At 39.5% G+C, this 21,881-nt stretch overlaps 2 protein-coding genes across 15 annotated transcripts in view; one reads left to right on the forward strand and one right to left on the reverse strand.

Moving 5' to 3' along the window:
- CLYBL (citramalyl-CoA lyase) overlaps nucleotides 1-21,881 on the forward strand; it is a 187,906-nt gene that overhangs the window by 41,864 nt on the left and 124,161 nt on the right. For 4 of the 7 annotated variants that reach the window (XM_088159858.1, XM_088159853.1, XM_088159854.1 and 1 more), the window contains exon 1: nucleotides 73-143. The exons of the other annotated variants lie outside the window; for them this stretch is intronic. In XM_088159858.1, coding sequence (XP_088015984.1) covers nucleotides 88-143 — 56 coding nt within the window. In that variant the 5' untranslated portion in view covers nucleotides 73-87. Of the gene's footprint in view, nucleotides 1-72; nucleotides 144-21,881 lie in introns of those variants that run through there. 7 annotated transcript variants of the gene reach the window in all.
- LOC148224866 (uncharacterized) overlaps nucleotides 9,356-21,881 on the reverse strand; it is a 139,044-nt gene continuing 126,518 nt past the window's right edge. For all 8 annotated transcript variants that reach the window (XR_015801576.1, XM_088159861.1, XM_088159860.1 and 5 more), the window contains one exon: nucleotides 9,356-10,379. The gene's annotated coding sequence lies outside the window, so the exon portion shown is untranslated. The remainder of the gene's footprint in view (nucleotides 10,380-21,881) is intronic.

Here is a 21,881-nt window from a genome sequence, read left to right on the forward strand (position 1 = left end):
AACAAGACACGGTGAATAAAAAGGGTACCCACCCTGCCTAGGGCTCCTCTCTCCTTTCTCTGGGAGCACTTCTTCTCAACACCCCAAATGCTGGACTCTCCAGGATGCTGCTCTGATCGCAAAAAAAAAGCTGTCTTTCACAAGTGAGTCTTTTAAACCTTTTGCTAATGAGTTCCCAAGTGCTTTTTGGCCATAGATATTAAAGCTTGTGTGTTTGCGATTTCCCTGGCAAGCTGCCGTTCGTAAAAAGGATATAGTGTTTTCTTGGTCCTTTGCCCAAAGTAATTTTGCAAGGAACTGTAAGTGCATTTAGTACATGTCATTCATTGGAGAGAAGTCATTGTAATTGCATTTGATCACAATCAGTTTATGGCTCTTTTATCATGTTTTCATGCTGCATATCTACTCAAACATCATAGCAAAACTTAATGGCTACTGTTTTACTTCTGTGTAAAACATTTTATGGCCTTTTTGTGCAGCAGACATTAGGTTTCAATCACCATTGCCCCATAGAGAGAGAAAAAAGTTGGATGAAGAACTATCAAAAGTCTTTAACTACATAAAATTTTATTTTAGGTCAACTTCCCATAAAAGATATTAAATGTATTTTGTGGTTTATTCTGCACGTTAACAATTTTAGAGGAGCTGCAATATTTCGGGGGAAGCAGTATGAAAGGGGGAAGTTAATTCACAGAAGATGTTTTACATTTGGGGTAGTTTTCCTTTGTAAAAGGATGGATTTGAATGTGGAAGGGGTGGCTGGAGAGTGCTGCTGGTGCATTCTTGAAGTGGCTTTAAAAGCTCACTGTTGCCTCCACAAAATTCAGATTTCTGAAATTCTGCCGAGACTTTTTAATCATTGCTTTAAATTTTTGATGTTCCATTCATAAAACCCAGCACAATTCTCGTGCCTTAAATTATATCCTTGGCTGCCTGAGTGCTGCTGAAGTTCCCAGCTGAAAAGTTTAATTAAAAGGGAAACTTTGACATGCTGCTGAGAAGATTAGTTCGCATTAGAATGGTGAGATAAAAGAAAATTTACTTCTAATCTAATTAACACTAATTAAAAGATGTAAAAGAATTTGCATCAGCCAATTGTTAATTATGCATCAATTTGCCTTTCCTGTGACAAAAAAAAGCAAAACATGACCTGTTTTGTTTTAGGATACCTATAGTGTGATGATATTGCCACAGTCATTTTTCATGTGAATTGGCTAAGATGGTAACACTTGCTTTGCATCATCCTAGTGCTTTGGTTTGTGTTCAAGACTTTAGCAGAAGGTTATTTCAGCTTAATTGGTCTGTAACTTGACAACTGTGTGTAGGGATGATGGAAACAAAAAAACCCCAGTTTAACAGAAATCTACTGCATGTATGTATATGCTGCTTCTCCTTAAATGTAATAGTTTGGAGGTGTGAGAGGGGCATGCCTGTCCACTTCAAGGTTTGTCTGTGTATTTACACATGCTTATATTTATCTTGATTCATGCTTTTAAGATTATAGCTGGGATTGTCTGGTAATAAATATGGGTTTATCCCACATACCTTGACTATGCTTTTATGCAGGATCTAGTATTTTGGGAGAAGTGGTATGGCTAGTGAGCTTCTCAATTTGCTTCCAGGTGGAAGGCTGAAGGTATTTCATCACTGTATGGAAGGCACTTGCTGATGCTTAAAAATATTCTTTTTTTGTTTTATGTGCATTTAATTTTTAAAAATTTGTTTCTAGTTTTGCTTTTGCAGCTTTGCAATTTAAACAAGATGTTGAGTTTGGTATGAAGAAAAGACCTAGATAAGACTAGGGACTAGAGAGTAAGTCATGTGAGGAGCATCTGAGGGAGCTGAGCTTGTTTGGTCTGGAGAAAAGGAGGTTCAGGGGAGCCTGTACAACTTTCTGAAAGGAGAGTGTAGCCAGGTGGAGGTTGGCCTCTTCTCTCAGCATGTGACTCCATGAGAGAAAATGGCCTCAAGCTGCACTAGGGGGGTTCAGGTTGAACATCAGGAGGAATTTCTTCATAGAAAGCATTGTTAAACATTGGAATGAACTGCCTATGGAGGTGATGGAGTCACCATTCCTGGAGGTACTCAAGAAATGACTGAACATAGCACTTAGTGCCATGGTCTAGTTGACAAGGTGACGATCAGTCAAAGGTTGGACCTGATAATCTCAGAGGTCTTTTTCAACCTAAATGATTCTGTGATTCTGTGATTCTGTGACTAAGCTGCTTACATTCTGTTAACTACTTTTATTTTTATTGAGATTGTCATGTTACTGTTTTTTTATATAAATGTACTTTTTCTTGATAACACGACCAGACACACAATTGGTTTAGGACCTTGGTTGCTGCTTGTGCCATCAGTAACCTGGAGGTAAATTTAATACAAGTTTCCTGAATTCATGTCTACTTTATTATCTTTCCTAATGCTTTTACTCACTATCTGTGCAGCTGATGGTGTAGATACAGTTTGCCTTCAATGTGACAAGCCTAATGGGGCTGTGAGGATGTCAAAGCTCTAAGCAAAAAGAAGGTTGTGTATGTCCAGAAACCAGCAACAGAGGACAGTGGGTGCATGCTGGGGTCTGAAAGGGCACTTATGTCAACCTGCTTTAGGAGAGACATATGGAAGGGGGATTTTATAGCCACATTGTTGTGGGGACAAAAAGGGACAGGCAACACGTCAAAGGGAATAGAAATATTTGTGTTACAGTATTGCTTGCAATCAAATGGTATAGAGTTGTGACAATTAAGAATTAAGAATTGCCCTGAATTTGCTCATAATATTAAAAAAACATAAATAATTCCTTACCACTGTAAAAAATTATCAAGTAACTCTTCTGTATGTCTTCGTGTTATGCCTTGCTGAGCTGTTCTTTATGCTTTATATTGCCTTTTGTGAAAAACATCACAAAGGTTCTTTCTAAAGAAAACAAACCAGGAGCTAGAACATTAAGAGTATATTATATATTTGACCAATCACTTTTATAAAGTCTGATGCAAGTCTTTAATCTGGGATCCTTGGAGAATGCTTTAGTTTTTAATATTTCTATGACCTTCTCCAGGGGACTGAAAAATTACTTTGAAGTAACAAAGTGGTACATGGAGTTTTAGCAGTGTGATTCCCATTAAAGTCAGTAGGAGCCAGGTAGCTAAAACTCAACGCAACTATGAAAACACACTCCTTGTGCAGTGTTAAGTAGTAAAGTAATTCTGTAACATGGCAGTGACATTTTACTGCATTTGCCGGCTTTATAGGTCCACTCAAGGCTTGCATTTTTACTGACGTTTTACTGTTCAGTGAAAATAATAAAACAATATTCAAAAGCAGGTGTAGGCTATTCTAGTAAAAGTCACAGCTGTAGGGAAAAGTTGGCAAATTACCTATATTTTTAACGTGAAATGGCAACATCTATTTTGCAAACTCTAGGTCATCACCTGCAGACTGGCCATACTGTAAGAATTTGTTTGAGGTGCCTGAAAATATTTAGCATGCTCTTAGCCCAGGGTTAAAATCAGCCCTTGGTCACCAATGATGCTGGCAGGTGATGGGGACTTGTCATCTCAGCCATGCTCCTGTCAAGGAGAAAGGTGAACCAGTGCTTCCCAGAGGTACTGACATGCAAGGCAACCATCCAGAAGAGAAGCCCAATCTGATTAATACTGTTTCTTTCTGAAATATCTCAACATTTGTTGAATATTTTTACAGGATAAGCATTCATTCAGTCTTTGAACCTCAGCAAAGGCAAAGCAGCTGGGGGGGTTAGTGCCTTCCCCCCCCTAAACCATCAGGGTGGTGGGAACCTCCAAGAGGGCAAAGTGTTTTCTATTTCATGTTTTTTCACTTATGGACCAGGAAGGCAAGGCTTTCTGTGGAAATTACAGTCATTTTCAGGACACTGAACTGGCAATTCCAGTATTTAACTGGAGATTCCAGTATTCCAGTATTGTCCTGATGATTCGTGTTGGAAGGAAGTCTGTCACCACATTTTAATCATTGTCACCAATTTCCAGTAGTGTGGCTTTACTTTCAGTTGTTGCACTAAGATTTTTAGTTTTGTTTGTCAAAGATCTCCATATGTTGTATTTTATATGAACTTCTGGTTATACTCCAAACCCTGGTGCAATAATTTTCATCCTGTATAAACCCTGTATGTGTTATTTTGTGTTAATCATGATAATCTGTCGTACGGTTCTTTGTAGGAAAGGCAACCCATGAAATCAGAGGTATTGTTTATTCTCATTAATAATCTTTTAGCTCTTCTTGATTTGCAAGTGCATAGCTCGATTCCAAATTATAAAATCCAATTGCTCCATGCTATGTTGTTTTTTTTCCTCTGGAGCTACATTCAGAAATCCATAGGGTTGTCCTACACCAAGGACCATTTAGAAATAATTGATAATACACTAGAGCAGTAACAATGCTTGAGAAATGAGAGTATCACAATCTGTAAGCAAAAGACAATTCCAAATTTTTCTGCCAAGGTTATATTTTCTTTGTCTGCTACTTCACAAGAAGAAAAAGTGTCAAGAGGAGCTGGCAATCAGAGCTCCATTAATCTCCTCAAACGTGGGCTTTGTCCATGCTGACCTTTGCCCAGTCTGAAGTACCTGGAACCAGCATATCTCCTTTGCTTTCCTATGTCCAAAATCAAAACACCCTCTAAAAGGTTAACAATCAAGTTGTTAAGTGCCAATGCAGTTTAATTTACACCAGTGTGAGGCAAGAAGTCAGCTGTTCTATACATGTTTCCTAAAATCAGAAAGGAGGATTTAAAGCTTCCAAATCTTGCATTTCACAGCAATGTTCAGTAGCCATCTGGGCAGCCTTCTAATGGCATCCCTACCTGGGCCTGCCATGCCCTCCTGATCTAGGAGCAGAGCTGTCTACCAGTGCTGCTGGCTGGGACGTGCTCCTTGGTACAGTATTAGCTCACAGATGTTGCCTCTGAGAGGAGTCTTCCATTTTCAAGAGATGAGTGGAATACCTGATGAGGTTTATTGTCACAAAAGGTTGTCCAGGGAATAAATGTATAGCTAGCTTATCTGTTTCACAGGAAGCACTAAAAAATCAAAATCAATTACTCCAGAATCTTGTGGCCTGAGTTCATCTCTGACTGACATGACAACAGCCTAAAATACTCAAAAGATCAATCTAGCCATTAATATGTGACTATAGTTTCTTAATATAGCCAGTGATATGCTGACATTTGCATTTTCACCCCCAAATTGTGAAATGTCCATAATGCATCACATTACCTCAGTAATACTGCAATTTTTATGCAGCTGGGCAAGTGTATTTATAGTGTTCAAGTTATAGTGTATCACATTTTATAGCATCAAGTGTTTTGTCATTAACACCATCATTTCAGCTTTTCTCAAGCTGACTAAAAACCTTCCAGAATTAAATAACGTGGAAAGATAGCAGGTAGTGTCCATATGTCCTTAATTCCCAAATTTTTATTGTGTCGGTCCCGGTGCAGTTTACCAGGATCTCCCCTAGTGGTTTTTCATGGAGAAGAAGTGGTAATTCATCTCTAATATGGGCACAGAGCTCCTAGAAGCTACAGGATGTAAAATGACCCAAAGCACAAACTGCAGAGACAAAGAATTTGTGTCAAAGAGGGGTTTTGCAGCACTTCTGTTTTGAAACAGGACTCTGCATTTGACAGTCATAGTGTTGACTTCCATGGGTCTATCATTTATGTGAAATAGATTCTCTGAGCTTTCTTGAAGGTTTCTTAAATACCATTTTCCAACCATCTGAAGAGGTCATCATGATGAAATACTGACTTATACTATAGGAACTAGGCACAAGGCCAAGGACTTGCTCAGTTTTCATCCTCTGCTACCCCATGTATGTTTATACTGCCTTGTTGGGAAATGTATTTTGATATTTCTTGCTACATGACAATACAAAGTAATTCTTCTCATATGGTTAATACAAACTGATGTTTCTGTAATTTTATAACAGCATAGTGTATGAGAGTGAATCTGTATTTTCATGTTTCAGTCAATTACTAGAAAAATCTTGCCTTTGATTTGCAATACATAGCAAGCATCTGTAAAACAGAAGAAAGAGTAGTATCATTACATTAGATTTCAGGCTCACAGATGTAAATAGATTATGATTTTATTTAATAGACTATTTTTTATCATTCATTTCACTTTAATTGAGAAATATTTTGGAGTGTGTAGAGGCTGAATTGAATTTTCATTATATACGTGGTCAGGGATCAGTCTAAATGATTCTTTAAGCAGTTTGGAAAAAAAATACTCATTGAAGACTTGTTAAGTCGTGTGAGAATATGCATTAAATGCTTATCTCTCCTGTGGGTATGTAGGTATCAGCTACTTAGTTTACTGTGTGAGGTTTAATGCTTTTCTTCTAATTTCTAATGAACTTTACCACCAGACTACTTGATCATGACTAAGCCTATGAACAATGCAAATGGAATTGCCCCCTGATGGTGAGGAATGGGGCCCAGATGGCCCTTAAAAGGTGATAATTAGGAAATATAGCATATCTGAGTAGCTAGAAAGAGAGAAATTTGTTGAAGACAGTCAATCTGTTTGAAGCAATGGTCTTTCCCTTAATTATATAGATTTTCCTTTAAAGCTGCTTTAAAGTAAAATGTCCCAAAAAATTTTTTTTGCAACTGGAAACTAGAAACCACTGATTCTGCTTCTGCCTCTTTTAAATTCTCTGTGGAATCTTTCTGTGTCATGTTGTCTTCAAAATTTAGGTGACAGGCTGGCTGTGTGTGTTGTGAGAGTCTTTTGGGTTGTAGGTATTCTTTTGCTCCAAAATGGCAGAAAAATGGGAAGCACCAGAGATATAGATACTGGTATGTTGTAAAACATATATATTACCAGAAATCAACTGTAAACTCTGCTGGATGAGGATTTACTTGCTTCTAGAATGATTTGTCAGTGTTTTGAGTGTTTCATTGCCTTTTAGGGGTTTCATAAAAGCTCAGATTTTTATTTCTCTATTTAACTTTATAACTTTATTAAAACACTGTCATTTGGAAATATATTGTTGCTTTATATTGTGGCTCAGATGCTAATGAAATAGTACCACAGGTTGTTTGAGGCTTTCCATTGTAGCTCTCCCTTTACAGCTACCTTATGGAATGAGGTTTTATGTTGATTGTATTTGCTGTGCTGTGAGTAAAATGCCTGTGGCGAAGGGACATCCATATTGCTGGCTTCTGGGAGGATGCTATGGGGGAAAGGGTCAAGTTCCCCAGCAATCCACTGCTATTAATTTCCTACATTCAGTAAACCCTGTCCCTGAGACTGATGTGACTCAAGTACATATCAGAATTTCACAGACAGGTAAATAGATATAAAGAGGGAGCTGTATCACAGATACTGTTTTTTTTAACATACGTACATCTTGACTTGAATTCAAGTGTTGAATGCAAGCCTGTGGTGTTTAGCAGTAAAATCTCTTGGGATGGCCTACTTATCCCAAGCTTACATCATGATTCACCATGTCAGAAATAATTCTTCATTACAAAGATTTGGAGCTTTGCTGGCTGTGTTTTATGGCTGTGAGAGGGGACAGACTTGCTGACAAACTAGGGAAGGTGCTCCAGGAGGATTATTTTGTCTCGTACAATTTTTAATTCTGTCTCATATTTTGTGTTTTAGGAAACAGTACCATGTTCTGACCCTGTCACATTGAAATGGAAATATAGGGCTCAGCAGTCACTGTATTGCCTGGGCCAAAAAGTGCTCTGATTATCATTGCTTGTGTTATGTATTGTCCTTGGTTTCTAAATGCATTTTCCTTGGCGTTTCCTAGGGTGAATTGGATCATTGAAAGGTTGAGATTCTAGATCTTTAAATATCAGTGCATTACTGGCTCCTCTTTTGCTGGAGCATCCTCTTGCTAGGAATCAAAATCTAGTGCTAAAGAAAAGCCAGCCTGAGAGGAAAGCTACAGGAAAATGTTTTCTCCATGATTTCTTTTGATTTTCTTATTTCCAAGTCTAAGGTAGTCTAGTGCATAGGATATCTACATTCAGTTATCACTTCTATGTCTGGAAGTCTTACTGCAGAAATGAAAAATATTTCCAAGTCTTTAAATACACTTGTTTGATGATACAGATAATATTAAATGGCAGTATTAATATGAAGTGCAATTAAAAACATAGTATTTGTTGCCAGTTGGAATAGGTTAATCTGGCATTGTTGAAATAGATCCATAAGTTGTTCCTCAGGCTGATGGTTATTTGAGCACCAAGATTTTTTTTTAAATTAAGAGTTTTGAAGTATGAAAGCAAAGTTTGCAAAATTCTCATTTTAGGAGAGTTTTTCAACTATTAGGTATTACATAGAAAACAATGTCAATTATCAAGAATAGCTCTGGCTGGCAGTATTTAAATTCAAATGAATATAATTTTAGGAGACATGTGACTACCGAAGTGCCAAAAAAGTACCAGTTGTAATAGTGTGTGTGTGGGCGGAAATAGTAAATAAACACAGCAGATTTTGTCCTCCCTGCCTCACATATCACAGCATACTGTAAATAAAAGTATAATTTCAGCAAGGCCTGTGGGATTCACAATGTGCCTGACCCAGGAGTGGTCCAGGCACACACCCCACCAATCAGCATCCACATCTACAGCCAGATCCAGCATGCAAGTGGGAGCAGTCGTGGTGAGAATTGCCTGTGGCCTTGCATAATTTAGATGATTTTGTGGGTGTTGGAATAGCATCGCCTATTTGGATAAAAGCAGTTTAGCAAACACACAAAAGAGGTTCTTGTTTTTCTTGAGTGTGAGTTTCCCACAGGCTCAGCTTCATGTCCATCCGAAGCAAGCAGCACATCCAAGTGGATGGGGTTAAAGGTGTGTGACCAGAAAGCAAAGGACAGCCAGTTGATGTCAGCGCCTAAGGAGCTCTTTGCCTGTTCATCAGTTCCAGAAGTGACTTTCCTTCTGACAAGTCATGTGGTTATCTTCCCACTTTTCCTTCCTTACATGCTGCCGAGTCCAAGAGGCTGTTCCTCCTTCCCTGCCATAAGGGAAGGCTTTGCTGCCACCCCACTGTGTCTCCCAAGTCCCCTGAATTGCTGCATTTCTTTTTGTTCTGTCTATTTTAAGCTAGCTAAGCAATTCTCATCTGCTAGGCATGCTTGCTCTGCTTCCCAGTTTTTCTGTAGGGCCAACATTTTGGCTTCCCTTCTGCTTTGACTGGAATAGTTGGGGTTATTCTGCTGCTCTTTTGCAGCTCGTTTAAAAAAAAGAAAAAGAGACTCTTACTGCTAATAATGTTTGTTATTCAAAAAGTGGTTTTAGTCTCTCTATCCACCCCAGCCTACCAAGAAACTTCCAGAACACTCCAGATTCTGTCATTTAACAAGTAATTTATTGCAAGGTTAATTTTACATGGCAGGAAGGAGAAGTTAGAGGTGGAGGGTTACTGCATGGTGCTCTGATGTGATTCAGTGTGCTTGCTCTGTTTATTATAATTGATTGGGAATGGTTAAAGTACCTAACAGCTGCCTACTATATTGTGCTGATATTTATATGGTACTTTTATATTCTGTCTGAAACCATAAGCACAAAGGGTTTCTAAAGAATTAATATAAAACTTGCTTGTAAAATTCCAAGGTTTATAGCACGATTCGTTTGGTGCAGACCTGTTTGCTTTATGTGGGTGGATTCTACTTAACTCTGCACAATCCTTTTTCATGTTTCTCTCATACAGAAAAACTTGAAGTTTTGAAAAGCCTAAAACATTTTATCTTACTGACACAAGCCTAACATATTTTTGTAAGGAACTGTTTCTAAAGAATGTGACAGGTATACATGCAAGATTAATGTGGCGTAGATATCCTGAAGTACTTTAAATCACTTGGGTAACCAGTGGCCACTTTTCCCTAGCACTTGAAACCTTTTGTTTAGAATTAACTCTTTAGAAGCTTGGTTTTTTTCCCTGTCAGACAGACAGCCCATGGTTTGATTCAGGACATGATACCAGTGCAGACTGGCTCAGGACCATTTTTCCCTTTACCCAGTGACCATGCTTGTCATGAGACAGGCCTCTTCTGATACTTGGTCCAAAGATGAAGTTTTGAGTTTGTGTATTTTACACCTAACACTGAGTTTGGGGCTTCTAGTTTTCTGTTCTGGGTGGGGTAAACCACAAGCTTTTTTCCTCATGAGCTTGTAGCCATTGCAAGACTTTGTACCACCTCCATCCAGCTGCATTGGCCTTTTGTTGAAAAAGCACAAAAAGCTGAGGGAAAACCTGCGGCTCTTTTAGGTGTTGGCAAACTTGAATGTTGCAAATATTTCCTCTGGAGTCTACTCCTGTGGTTCCTTCTCCAATTCCAATGTCTTCCTGGGATCCACTGATTTCAGTCCCCTAAAAAGAGAGCAGGCATATTAGTCCCAAATCAGTGGCTTTGCTAAGGGCAAAGGAAGTGTAGTGTGATTTTTTCCAAGTCCATTCTTACTGCAAGAGGCAGTGGAACTGTCTCAGACATTTTTACCTCTTGGAAAGCTGGTCTTTCCCCAGCCCATAGCCTCTTGGAGCTTGCCATGCCTTCAGGATTGGTGTTTGATTGTTGTGGAAAAATTGCAACAGGTGGGCCAGACCCTGCCCCATGACAAACTGAGCATGGCTGAGAAGCAGGTCTGCTTGGAGCTGTGTTAGCTGTGTGCAGCACTGAGCATTAATCCCACCTGATGCTGTAACTCCACTCAGTTGCCTTGCTTTGGTGTTGTGCCTGCTGGAGCACATGAGTCTCTGATTTCCTCCATGAATGAGGTTTCAATGAATTTGCACCTGAAACATTAAAACTCACGAGATTTCAGCACTTGTAATAATAATGGTGAAAGTATTCTGGCTTTGAACTCTGGGGTTCCCACATTTCCAAACTTTTCTCTGCAATCAGCCGGTCCTGAGATTTACCCTCTTTTAAAAATCGTTGTGTAGGTCTATGACTATCAGAAAGGAAGAGTGAACAAAAACCAGCATACCACGCTTTATAATGCCTATAAATCCCAAGGGCACAGTGAGCATCCTGTATGTTGACAAAAGTGAGAACAGGCAAATATCCCTATGTGTATGGTTATTTGCACCCGTTTTCTCTCCATGGGCTGCATTCAGTTTTAATGACTGCATCAGTGTGGCAAGATCATCCCTGCTTCTTCCCACCCTTCCCACCTACCCCCCTCCTGGTCCGGATGTTATTACACAATGTTAAACATATTCTTTCCTGGACATTTGCAAAAGAATAGGAAGATTACCTTCTTTTCATGACTATAGCCTGAACCACAGATAACTTGTGCCCTGTTAGAAGTACTTATGCTTGAAAATAAGGCTGTGGTTAATCTGCACCCACAGAAAACCTGTATTAAATAAAGAGGCAGAAGCAGGGTGGGATTAGAGAAAGGAAGAACTAATTGGTCACACAGAAGGAGCTCTTGGGTGAGTGGAGGAAGAGCAAACTCCCAACCAGATGCACTCACCTTATTTTGCTTTGGTTTGTATTTAAACAGCTAACCCATGGATTGCAGACATGAAAATCAGAGACTAGGAATTTGTGGTTTGAGTAAGCAGCAAAGTTGCCTGCTTTAACACAGTGCTCCGTAGTGGGATATAAGGATTGTCTTCACTGGGAAAAGCAGTTTTGAGTTCAGGTAGCTAATATACATCTGCTGAGCTCAGGTAAAAACACAGTGAAGACAAGGCACTTGGGTTTTGTTCTGAGGTCATACCCTGACTCCACATGGAGTTAACCTTCTGACAAAAATGAAGTACCTAGTTTCCACTGTCTTTCTGCCTGCCCATATCTGCCATGCACAAGTTATTTCAGTGGGGGAAAAAAAAAAGGCAAGCTGCTTTTTTATCAGGGAGAAGCCTGAGGTGATGGAATCCTCAGCCTTACAGAAATATAAATGACCAGGCTTTGATTCCTGCAGAAGGTTTAAGGCTGATTATTTTAAGAACCGTTGAAACCTGAAGCCGCAGCCCTCTGATTACAGTGCTAGTCTGTATTTGACATAGTGCAGTAATGATTTCTAACATCTATTCTAGTTTGGATTTAGGGAGAGAGAGGCAACCTACATTGAAGTATATTACCATGCTCTGACTTGTGTGCATTGTGTAGGAGGTTTAAGTCAGATTATTTTAAGAACTCAACAAGCCTGAAACAGCATTTTTATGATTATAGCTTTCCATCCCCCCCCTCCTCCTGCATCCTTTCCACCCAAAGCAGTAGTGAATTCTAACAGCTCTTTTAGCTGGCTTTAGAGCGGAGCCAGCCTACACTGAATTGGCCTCTTTTGATGCTACAGTATTGACTGAGGGGAGGGACAGATGGAACAAAAATCCTAATTGCCCAAACTTACAATAGGTTCCCAGCAGCAGTCACCACAAAAGAAATGTTAATGCAGTAAAAGGTAAATGGAAGCAAGCTAAACCCAACTTGTGGACAATTCAAAAGCTACATCAATTTATTTTAAACTGCTTCCTACAGTTTGTGAACACCTTCCTTGTCATAGTCACATTATATTTGTTTGTACATTAGTCACTTCTCTGCAGAAGTCTTATCATGCTTCTGCAATTTGTAAAGTAACTGGAAAATGTCATCTGGGATGAGGAACAAATGATTTCCTATGGTCCAGGCCAACTCTCTTGAAGTTGTTTTTTGCAAGTGGTCAGCTTCCCTTGCATAGTCTTCACAGCTGCAGCTGACCGCTATCTTTTCTAGCAGTGAGAGTTGAAGGTATCTGCAAGCACAACAGATGGTGGTAGTATTTTGATGCTTCAGCCATAAAATGAGGGGGCAAAATGTCATTACTCATCCATCCATCTCACAACAATTCTACTAACATGTCAGTCATCACATTTATATTTGCTATGTTTTCTGTTTCATTTCTGTTTTCTGATACCCTTACCTGTACATTTGCCTTTTGAAATGTAGAATGTGGATAATGTTGCAATTAATTAAGAGCATGCTGTAAAATGAAGAGTGCATTGCAAGAAGCATGTGTCCCTGTTTCATGCCACGAAGAACTTCCCCTCATTAAATAGATTTTAAGAGTTAGTTTCTTTTGGATGATAATGGCTACAGCTGAGGATTCCTTTGCTGGTTCTCAGACTTCCAAACTAGGCATTAATTCAAGATACAACTTCAACATGCTTTTTCCTGGAGTGTAAAAGATCTCTAACCACAGAGCAAGCCCCCTTGTGTTAGACCAAATATTTATTATTTGGGAAGATGATCCATTCTCTAAAGAGACATCAGTCATAAGTAATTAATATGTAGTTTTCTTAACTTGTATTTGGGATGATTTTCACAGACTGTCTGGAGTCCACTGTTCTACAGTTGATGGATTCCTGCAATTACACTCTCAGGAGAAGAAAATACCACTCTCCTTTAGAATTAAAGTATGGTGGGAACTGACCCATATTTAGCCCAGAAGATTTTAATTTTTTTTGTTCCATCCTGTTGATGAAAATCATTAATGAAAAACCATAAGTTTACAAGGATGTGACTGGAAACTAAATCCTGACATGAATGACTCAGTACCTTACTAAATTTGGCAGTCGGGTTCCTCCCCTTGCCTTCACATCATCACATATGTCACACCAGCAAAGTCTCTCATGTGGACAAGAGCAGAGGACAAAGCCCTCTGCCACTGGGCAAGGAAAAATAAAGTTATTAATGTGATTGCATGTTTAATCAGAAGCTTTCTTAGTTGCTAGACATACAATTTAATAGACTCTGCCATCATGATTGTTTCCTAAGAAAAATTAACCTCTCAGATGCGACTGTATTTGTCCAGTCATGGAGTCATGTTCAGTGGCATGGTTGTGTCTCCCTGCTCCTCTGCACCCAGAAGGAGGCAGTCAGAGTCTTGGAGATGAAGCAAGAGATGCCTTCACTTTTTCTGGTTATTAATGTGAATATGCTTACACGAACATACATGTATGATTATCTGTGCTTTTATTGCACAAAATCCTTCCAAAATTATCTGTATGATTTGACATTATTCCTCATGCTGCTCCAACTGGGTTCAAGATTTGCATTTTAATTATAAAGTGGCTTTTTCCTTCTTCTGCCTGATTATTAACCCTTTCTTTGCCTGGCACATGCACCAGTGGTGGGAACACTGTGAAAACTATACCTGAGGTCCAGTACCTGAGGTCTCTGGGGACATGCGTCTGGTGCTACATGGAGGTCACTGGCAGAAACATTTCCCCTTATCCCATTTCCCTTTCTGCCTCCTTTTCCAGGTGACAAGGAGTGAAACTTGGGCTCTTGTGAGCCAAATTCCATCCTGTAGCTGCCCACTACTGCGGGGTTTCAGTGCCTGGCAGCAGTGTCACTAGCTGGTCCCCTCCTCAGTAACAATTCAGGGTCTGTATGTTTAGTTATAAAAGTCAAAGGTTAAGTGATTTGGGAATAAAATGTCACTTAATGCGACAGAAACACGACAGAACTGAACCCGCTGAGGCTTGCGTTACTCCTGGGGTTTTCTTTTTGCTTGCAGGCTCAGTGTTAAGTAATTTTATTAACTGAGGAGGGGGAAACATATTATTCGCTAACATTTTTATCCTCGTTGCAAAATTTATTGCGTGTTGCTTCATAAGGTTTTGAAAGCAACACAATTGTGAAGGCAAGGAAAGTAAAAATGAAACATGTTTGGGTTTTGGGGGTGGTTTTTTTTGGAGGTGTTATTTAAAACATTGTGTGATTAGTTAAAAGATTAATTGTTGCTTGTGGCTAAACAGATGATAAATTTTAAAATTATATTATTACAGTGTGTCAGCATAAAAGCTCTGTGTCCCAAGTGTGTCGCCTTTTTATGTTTCTGTTGACAAGGTTCACATTTTATAGCACGCTACCAGAAAGTGTTGACACATATTCAGATCACTGATTAAATGTTTTAAAAACGTGCCACTCAGAAACTAACCCTGATGGTCTTGGAGACCGGCATTTTAGGAGTCTGAATGCATTTCCCTTCATCAGTCAGGCTGTAACACAGTGAGCAGTATTAATTAACAATTCTTTTTTTTCTTACATTGTAGTACATTACTTAGGAACAAAGCAAGTTATGATATATAATTTAGGCACGTATTTTTATGTTTGTCTTTAATATGGTGCCAAAATTATATGTTAAACAGCTACTCAGAAAGATACTTAGACACTGAAATGGAGGGGGGGAATCATCTTTCTCATGTGGAAGTTTATGGAGGTGTTTTTTGGTTTGGTGTTTTTTTGCTTTTGCTTGTTGCTAACACTTCGGTTTGTCTGTCTTGAGACCACTGGACAATATTAAAACGTACAACTCAGTGTGTTTGTAATTTCAAGCTGGAGATACTCTAATTATTTTGAAGGTTTCACCTATGACTTATTCCAAGTCTGATTTGCCACCTTTAGATGTTTTCTTCTGCATGGAGTTGCCTGCAGATGGTCAAGCTTCTTCTAGACACACCATTCCAGTTTGCTCCAAAATTTTGTATTGTCTGGTCTCACAGGTTGCTGGGCAGTTCCCAATCCCACTGCTTTCACAGAAGGGCTACTTCTTCCCACAGAAGACTCACAGAATAAAAAGCAAAACTAGTTTGAAGCACAGCTTGGGATATAAGTAGTTCCTTCCCAGACCTGCTCTCATTTGCAAATTCAGGCTTCTTTGTAGTTTCTGCCCCCATCCATTTTCTGTTCTTGGAAACCAAGCAGCCTGTTTGCAGGGATAACAAAGGTGTGCTATTACTTGATTGTAAAAGTCCCTCCTGTGGGTTGTTATGCATTTGAGCCTCTGGAGCCTGAGCCCAGCATGGGAATCCCAGCTCTTGCTCTGGGCAGCAGCTTCTTCACTGTCTGTCCCTCAAAAGAAAATAATTAACCCTCATTAGAAGAGCATTACTTTTCATTTGAGATAGGCTGTGGAACTTAACCTGATATTTTCTACTGGGATTTTCTAAAGCTGTGGAAGATGAGCCATGCTATCTATTAGTGCTATTTCACTATTCTGGAGTGAAAAGTTTAGTCAAGTAAGAATATCTGACTGAAAAATTACTCTTGCTATTTCATGGAAAATGAATGTTTAAAATAACATGAACATATCTATAATTACCTCATCTCTTGGTTCACTGATATATTTTATTGTGCCTATTATTGTCTATCAAACTCTATTCATATTATGAGTGCCGTCTGTTTTTTTTGTTTTGTTCTCTTGCCATGCAACTATTCAGAGATATTTTTGGTTTTGTTCTTGAAAACACTACTAAAATTTTGTGCAAATTCAGAAGCTGACGAGCTGAGTGAAGAAGGAATTTTTAATTACACTATTTATAGCCTTTTACATGTTTCATTTCCAAAATATCATCCCTTATGAAAAAAAGGTGAGGCTTCAACTTCAGTTTCTAGTGAAAACTCCCTATAAACATTTTTAATTAAAAAACATCTGATAGAAGATTTCCTCGCATCTTTATTAATTGAAATAACCTGTTGGGTGGCAGATAAATTCTGTTTCTACATCTGCAAGCCCTGGAAAGCATCATATATGTTCTCAAATGGAGCAGATGAAAGAAACCTGTCAATCTCCCTTTGCTCTTGATGTTGACCTGCCTCTTGTTTTCCTTTCCCCTTATGCCACCGAGGAGCATTTTTCAAGTGTTTGGACTGTGATACACACCTGTCCATGGGGCCACTGTGCAGCCACATGTACAAGTCCCTCTGGTCACCACCTCATGTGAGAGCCACCCTTCTTGTTTTGCTCCTACCTTGTTTTGGGACTGCCACCCTTCTGCTTCTCCTCTCTGGCAGCAGGAAAGTTGGTCGAGCTTGTACAACACAGAGTGGTAGGTGTGTGTTAAAGAGAGAGAAATCGTGATTTTCCTCAGGAAGGTAGTTCAGCCTATCCCTGAGACAGCAATGATAAACCATTCCATGGGAGCTGCCTCTTTTTCAACAGACTGCCTAAAGGAAACATAACTTGTGTAGGCTCAATACCTCATACTTAATTGACTAAAGAATGTTAAAAGGCAAACTAACAAAATCCTGGCTCCGTTATACCGGTGAGGTTTTGATTTTGTTGAATTCAGAAGTGTCAATATAATTCTTTCACAGTCCTCTGGAAAACCCTGCTCTGGCAGTCGAGTAAATGGCTGAGCACAGGGCACCTGAAGCAAACCTCTTGACCTCTTGTTTGGTGAAGTGACATGACTGACACAGAAATGCAGGATCAGTGGGCTCAGCTTGGGGTTTCCCAAGATAAACAAGAAAGCATTGCTTCAATATTGGCTTAATTTATATTTTTGAAAAATTAAATACCTTCTGAGCCATAACAAATGGAGCCATCACAGCACTAACAGACATGAAAATGCATCCATCGCTCTGCTCACGCTACGAAAAAGCCTGCACCCAAACTCCCAGTTGGGTATTATTTCCTGGATTTACTACAAAAAGAACAATGCATGTTTATTAAAAACAGAGTGGCTTTTAGCAGCAGCAGTAGCTCCGCACACAATACACCAAAGCACAACGGGGGCCTTCTCCCGGCAATTGATGTGGAGAAGACCTTTGGCAGAGCAATATGGAAATTCGCATTCAGTGGCTTGATTAATTTGGAGTTTGGAAGCCACCTTCCCGAGATGGATGACAGTGGCTTATTAAATAAATAAATAAGGAGCAAGCTGAAGTCGCGCCGGCGTTATAGCATCAGATTTATGTCATCTGCGCAGGCAGAAAGGGCCTTTGTGGCCGCTATTGTTCGGGCTGTCAGCGGAGGCCTTGGCAGCGGCCTTTTGTCAGGACTTGTGTCGGGGGTAATGATGGGGAGATGACGGCGGTTGGTCTGTTTGATGTAACCCAGTTTTATGGACGCCGGAGTTGGCATCCGCACACGCGGGCGGAAGAAAATAAGCGTGCCGGGGCTCCGGGCCTGCCTGGCCTGGGCTCCCCTGAGCTGAGCCGGCCGGGGAAGGTGCCAGCCGCGGCTCTGGGGCTCAGCCCGCCGCCTCGCGTGTCACCCGGCCGGCCGAAACGGGAGGGAAGGTGCCCCTGTGCATGGCAGCTCGTGTCGGCTCCCCACCACCATGGCTCCCAGCCCTGAAGCTGGGGAGCGTGGGCAGGTGCTGTGGGAGTGTCGGGAGCAAGCAGCAGGGTTCGGAGCACATGTGCCTAAAATTATGTGGAAGTAATTAAGAGTTGTCTGGTACAAATCAGAATAACACGGTATATGATAGTAACCTGGCTTGCAGGGTAGGAACATTAGAAAAAATACTGCACCACAAGTTACTCTGTGGCATTTTTAGAGGGGTGAAGGAGCACTGATTTAACATCTTTTCAGGAGAATCAATCTGCAATCCCTGTGGTTTTTGGTAAGATTTTTGTACTTTCGACTTGATATTTTAATGTCTTATCCTAAAAAGCAGAAGACTTTTAAAAGCAAAATTTTATTTAGACTCCCATGTGATGCATTTTCTCTACAGAAACATAAAAGAAGTTTATGTTGCTCATGTGGGAGTCACTTAGCTCTTCCACATTAAACATGAAAAGTAAATAGATCACCGCAAGTCATCAAAAAGTGTGGCACTGACTTGAAGGTGGCAGATAAAAAACCTTCTCATTTTAGAATCAACTAAGAGCAACCCACTTTATTATGCCACAAAGCTAATATCATTGGGTAAAAATTAAAGACTCTTTGCCCCCACTGAGAGTACCTATCCAGTCTGAGTTCTGTGGCTACAGATGAATTTGCGTGAGGACTGAACAGTCGCCATTCACATTAGAAGTCTCAGTCAATTAAAGTCAATTAAACTCTACTAATGCAGAACTGAGTAAATGGGAATTTATTATAAAGACTTCCTGAACTTCCTACTTTGGCATTGCTTTGGAGGCAACTAGCTAAAAGTGAACTGAGTTTGACATCAGTGAACCCAGTGAGAAAGACTCTTGATCCAGAAGCCCTTTATTGAGGGGTGGAGGGAGGGGGGAGAGTGTTAGAACAAAGCCATCGAGATTCCTACTTAATTTGTGAATAGATTTTTTATAAAGTTCCACTGTGTTAAACAAACAAACAAACAAACAAACTGTAAGCCTGGACAAACTCTTAGTGTCTCATGCCACTATTAGCTACATGCTAAAGAGATTTGCCAGGGTGGAATTACAACACAGGAGTTTGCTATAAAATCCACTGGGCAGAATTTAATCTCCTTTGTATAATACAAAATCCATTAAAATACTGATCATTATTCTGGATTATGCTCAAACGTTAGTCTTTTTGGAAATGAGAGTGTTAGTTCTTTGTTCTATGCATGTAATGGAGAAAAATGTTTTCTTTAACCAACTTACTTGCTCTTAAGTTGGAGGGGGAGCTGAATGTAAAGAAGAAATACATTTTACTAGCTAGTATTGTCCCATTAGCCAGATGTGTGCTCCAGATGACCATTTCACATCAGGATTTCAGAGCAATGTTTGCTAAGGTCTGTGATGTTACTAAGATTGCATGGTATAGATTTGGTATTAACTGAGATCTGTAATAGAGTAATTTCATTTTAGAAACTGCACATTCTGTTCATCTTTATGTGAACTGGCTGAGTTCAGTGTAAGCAATGCCAATTGGCTTTGGAAAACTGTGTAGATTGGTAAAACAGAATGGCTGTGGTAAGCTAAGAAGGTCTATACTACATGAAACATTTCAAATTTAAGGGCTAAACATTATAGGTAACCATACAAGTCCATTTAGACTAAGTCTTGTAAATTCATGTTATATATCTAACTTTGGAAAGTATTCATGCTATATATCTTTAACTTTGGAATATCTTTTAATAGCATTACGTAGAATAATTTGTGTGACTTTTAAGTAACTCCTGCAAACACACCATCAGCTTCTAAAAGTGGTTGATGGTTGCCTTGGTGCAGTTTTCATCCACAGCTGGCATGAGTTTTTGTCCACTAGTTTTTGTAACCTTCTAGAAACAGAAAATCCTCTTTCCCAAAGGTTGTCTTCAGTTCTGTGTGACTTTAGTTGGTGAATTGAGAGCTTTGGGTATTTTGGAAGAAGCAGACCTCATTTTGCAGCATTTATCTACCCTAATTTACCCATGTAAAAACCCACAAAAACAACAAAAAACCAAAATTGTTTTTGAAACCTCCTTCTGCTGTGCATGCTGTGACTTATCGTTATCTCTGGAGCTATTCTTGCATGTGCTCAGTTGTGAGTGCAAATTACTGTTAGACAATGTCTTGAGGTGGTATTCAAAATGTTTTAAAGAAATTAGGGCATATATCAAAAAGAGGGCACCTAGTTATGGTTTGCACTGAAAATAGTACACCAAAAAGCTGGAATGTTACTTGGGGTGAAACAAAGCCCATATTTTCATTTTGCAGAAGTATCAAAAACACCTTCTAACCCATTCAAATATTGCTCATTCACCACCACTGTAAATATGAATATGGGCCAGGCAATCATTCTGATTACCAGTGTAATGTTCAACACCTGCACACATCAGAGATTTTGTTTGGGTTTGGCAGGCCTCAAGTATACCATTGTCTGAAAGCCTCTGATTATCATTGATTTAGCCATGCAGACTCATAGGAAGAAAATATATTTAAACAAGACAGCTCTTTTTAAATGTGTACCAGGAGTTAGCTAATCAGTCATGGAAATCAATGGGTGTTTTACCAGAGCAGCGTTTCATCAAGAATGCTGGGCATGTAGATTTCTAAAACATTCTCCATAAAATAAATAAAATGTTCGTGTTTGTTTCCTGCTCTTATATTAACTATATGGCTCTGGGGTCCTTCTATCAATCTTCTCAAATCTCCTTCTTTTCTTTCTACATTTCCTTTTGTGCTGTTTTATTCTGTAGGATTTACTCCTTTCTTGTTTGCTTGTTTGTAGCAAATAGTTCCAGTTGTATTTCTTGGGGGACAGGAAGGATTTTTAGGCAAGGATCTGGTCCCCCAGGTACTGAGATCACCATTTCATTTAAAGCCTGAATTGTCAAGCAGCCCTTAGAGTGCAGTCAGACATACATTCCAGGAAACTTTGTCCCACTAGCTGGGTGCAAAAACAGACCAAGACTGTTACCTTGACATTTTCTTTGTAGATTCTTGCACTCCTCTCATTTGGCCAATCTGATTGAGTTTATTAGGCAAAAAAATTTAGCACCTTCTAATTGGTAAAATGTTTTTGCTAAAACTGTTTTCCACATTCTTGATTAAGGGACTAGAAGAAAAATTTAATTCCAAAATTCCTCTTTGACCTATACATTAATATATCTCAAGATCCAAAAGCGAACAAAAATTCATGGACAACTATGTCTGAGAAGCAATGACTGCTGCAGGTGTTTATACCAACTAGTAAAGGATAATTCCGAATCAGAAAACTGTGTTTGTGTTAAAACAATGCACTTGGAGATCTTTCTACCACTGTTTTGTAATGTGCTGAAATGTTTTTTGCTTATTTCTGAGAAAAGGTTCTGAGTCCTAACCAAATCTTCCAAAAAGAGAATGAAAAGGAGAGAAAATCTTTTTGGAGTATGCCCTGACCTATAAAAGCACCGCTCTGCAGGAGTTACAAATGGCTTTTTGGCTAAGTTCAGCAGCTGAAAGGGCCTCTACTTTTGTCTCCAGCTCTGACAATAGCTGTGGAGAAGAATGTCTTCTTTAAAATTTCTGAGGATCAAGCTGAACCTTCAGCTGCCAGAGTTTCGTCTCTCCTCTTCCCTGCACACCCCATCCCCCCCCACCCCGAAAAAAAAAAAAAAGTTAAAGGGCCTAATCCTGCTTCCATTGAAATTGATGTAACTTTATCTCTTGTCAGTATTTTTTTAAAGGTAGGCTCCTCTTTTGGGCTGCTGGAAGTATTTTTGAGGTTACTTTTTAGTATACTTCTAGCTGAA

Source organism: Sturnus vulgaris, chromosome 2 (genome assembly GCF_052056855.1).
Source record: "Sturnus vulgaris isolate bStuVul1 chromosome 2, bStuVul1.hap1, whole genome shotgun sequence".
Lineage (NCBI taxonomy): Eukaryota > Metazoa > Chordata > Aves > Passeriformes > Sturnidae > Sturnus > Sturnus vulgaris.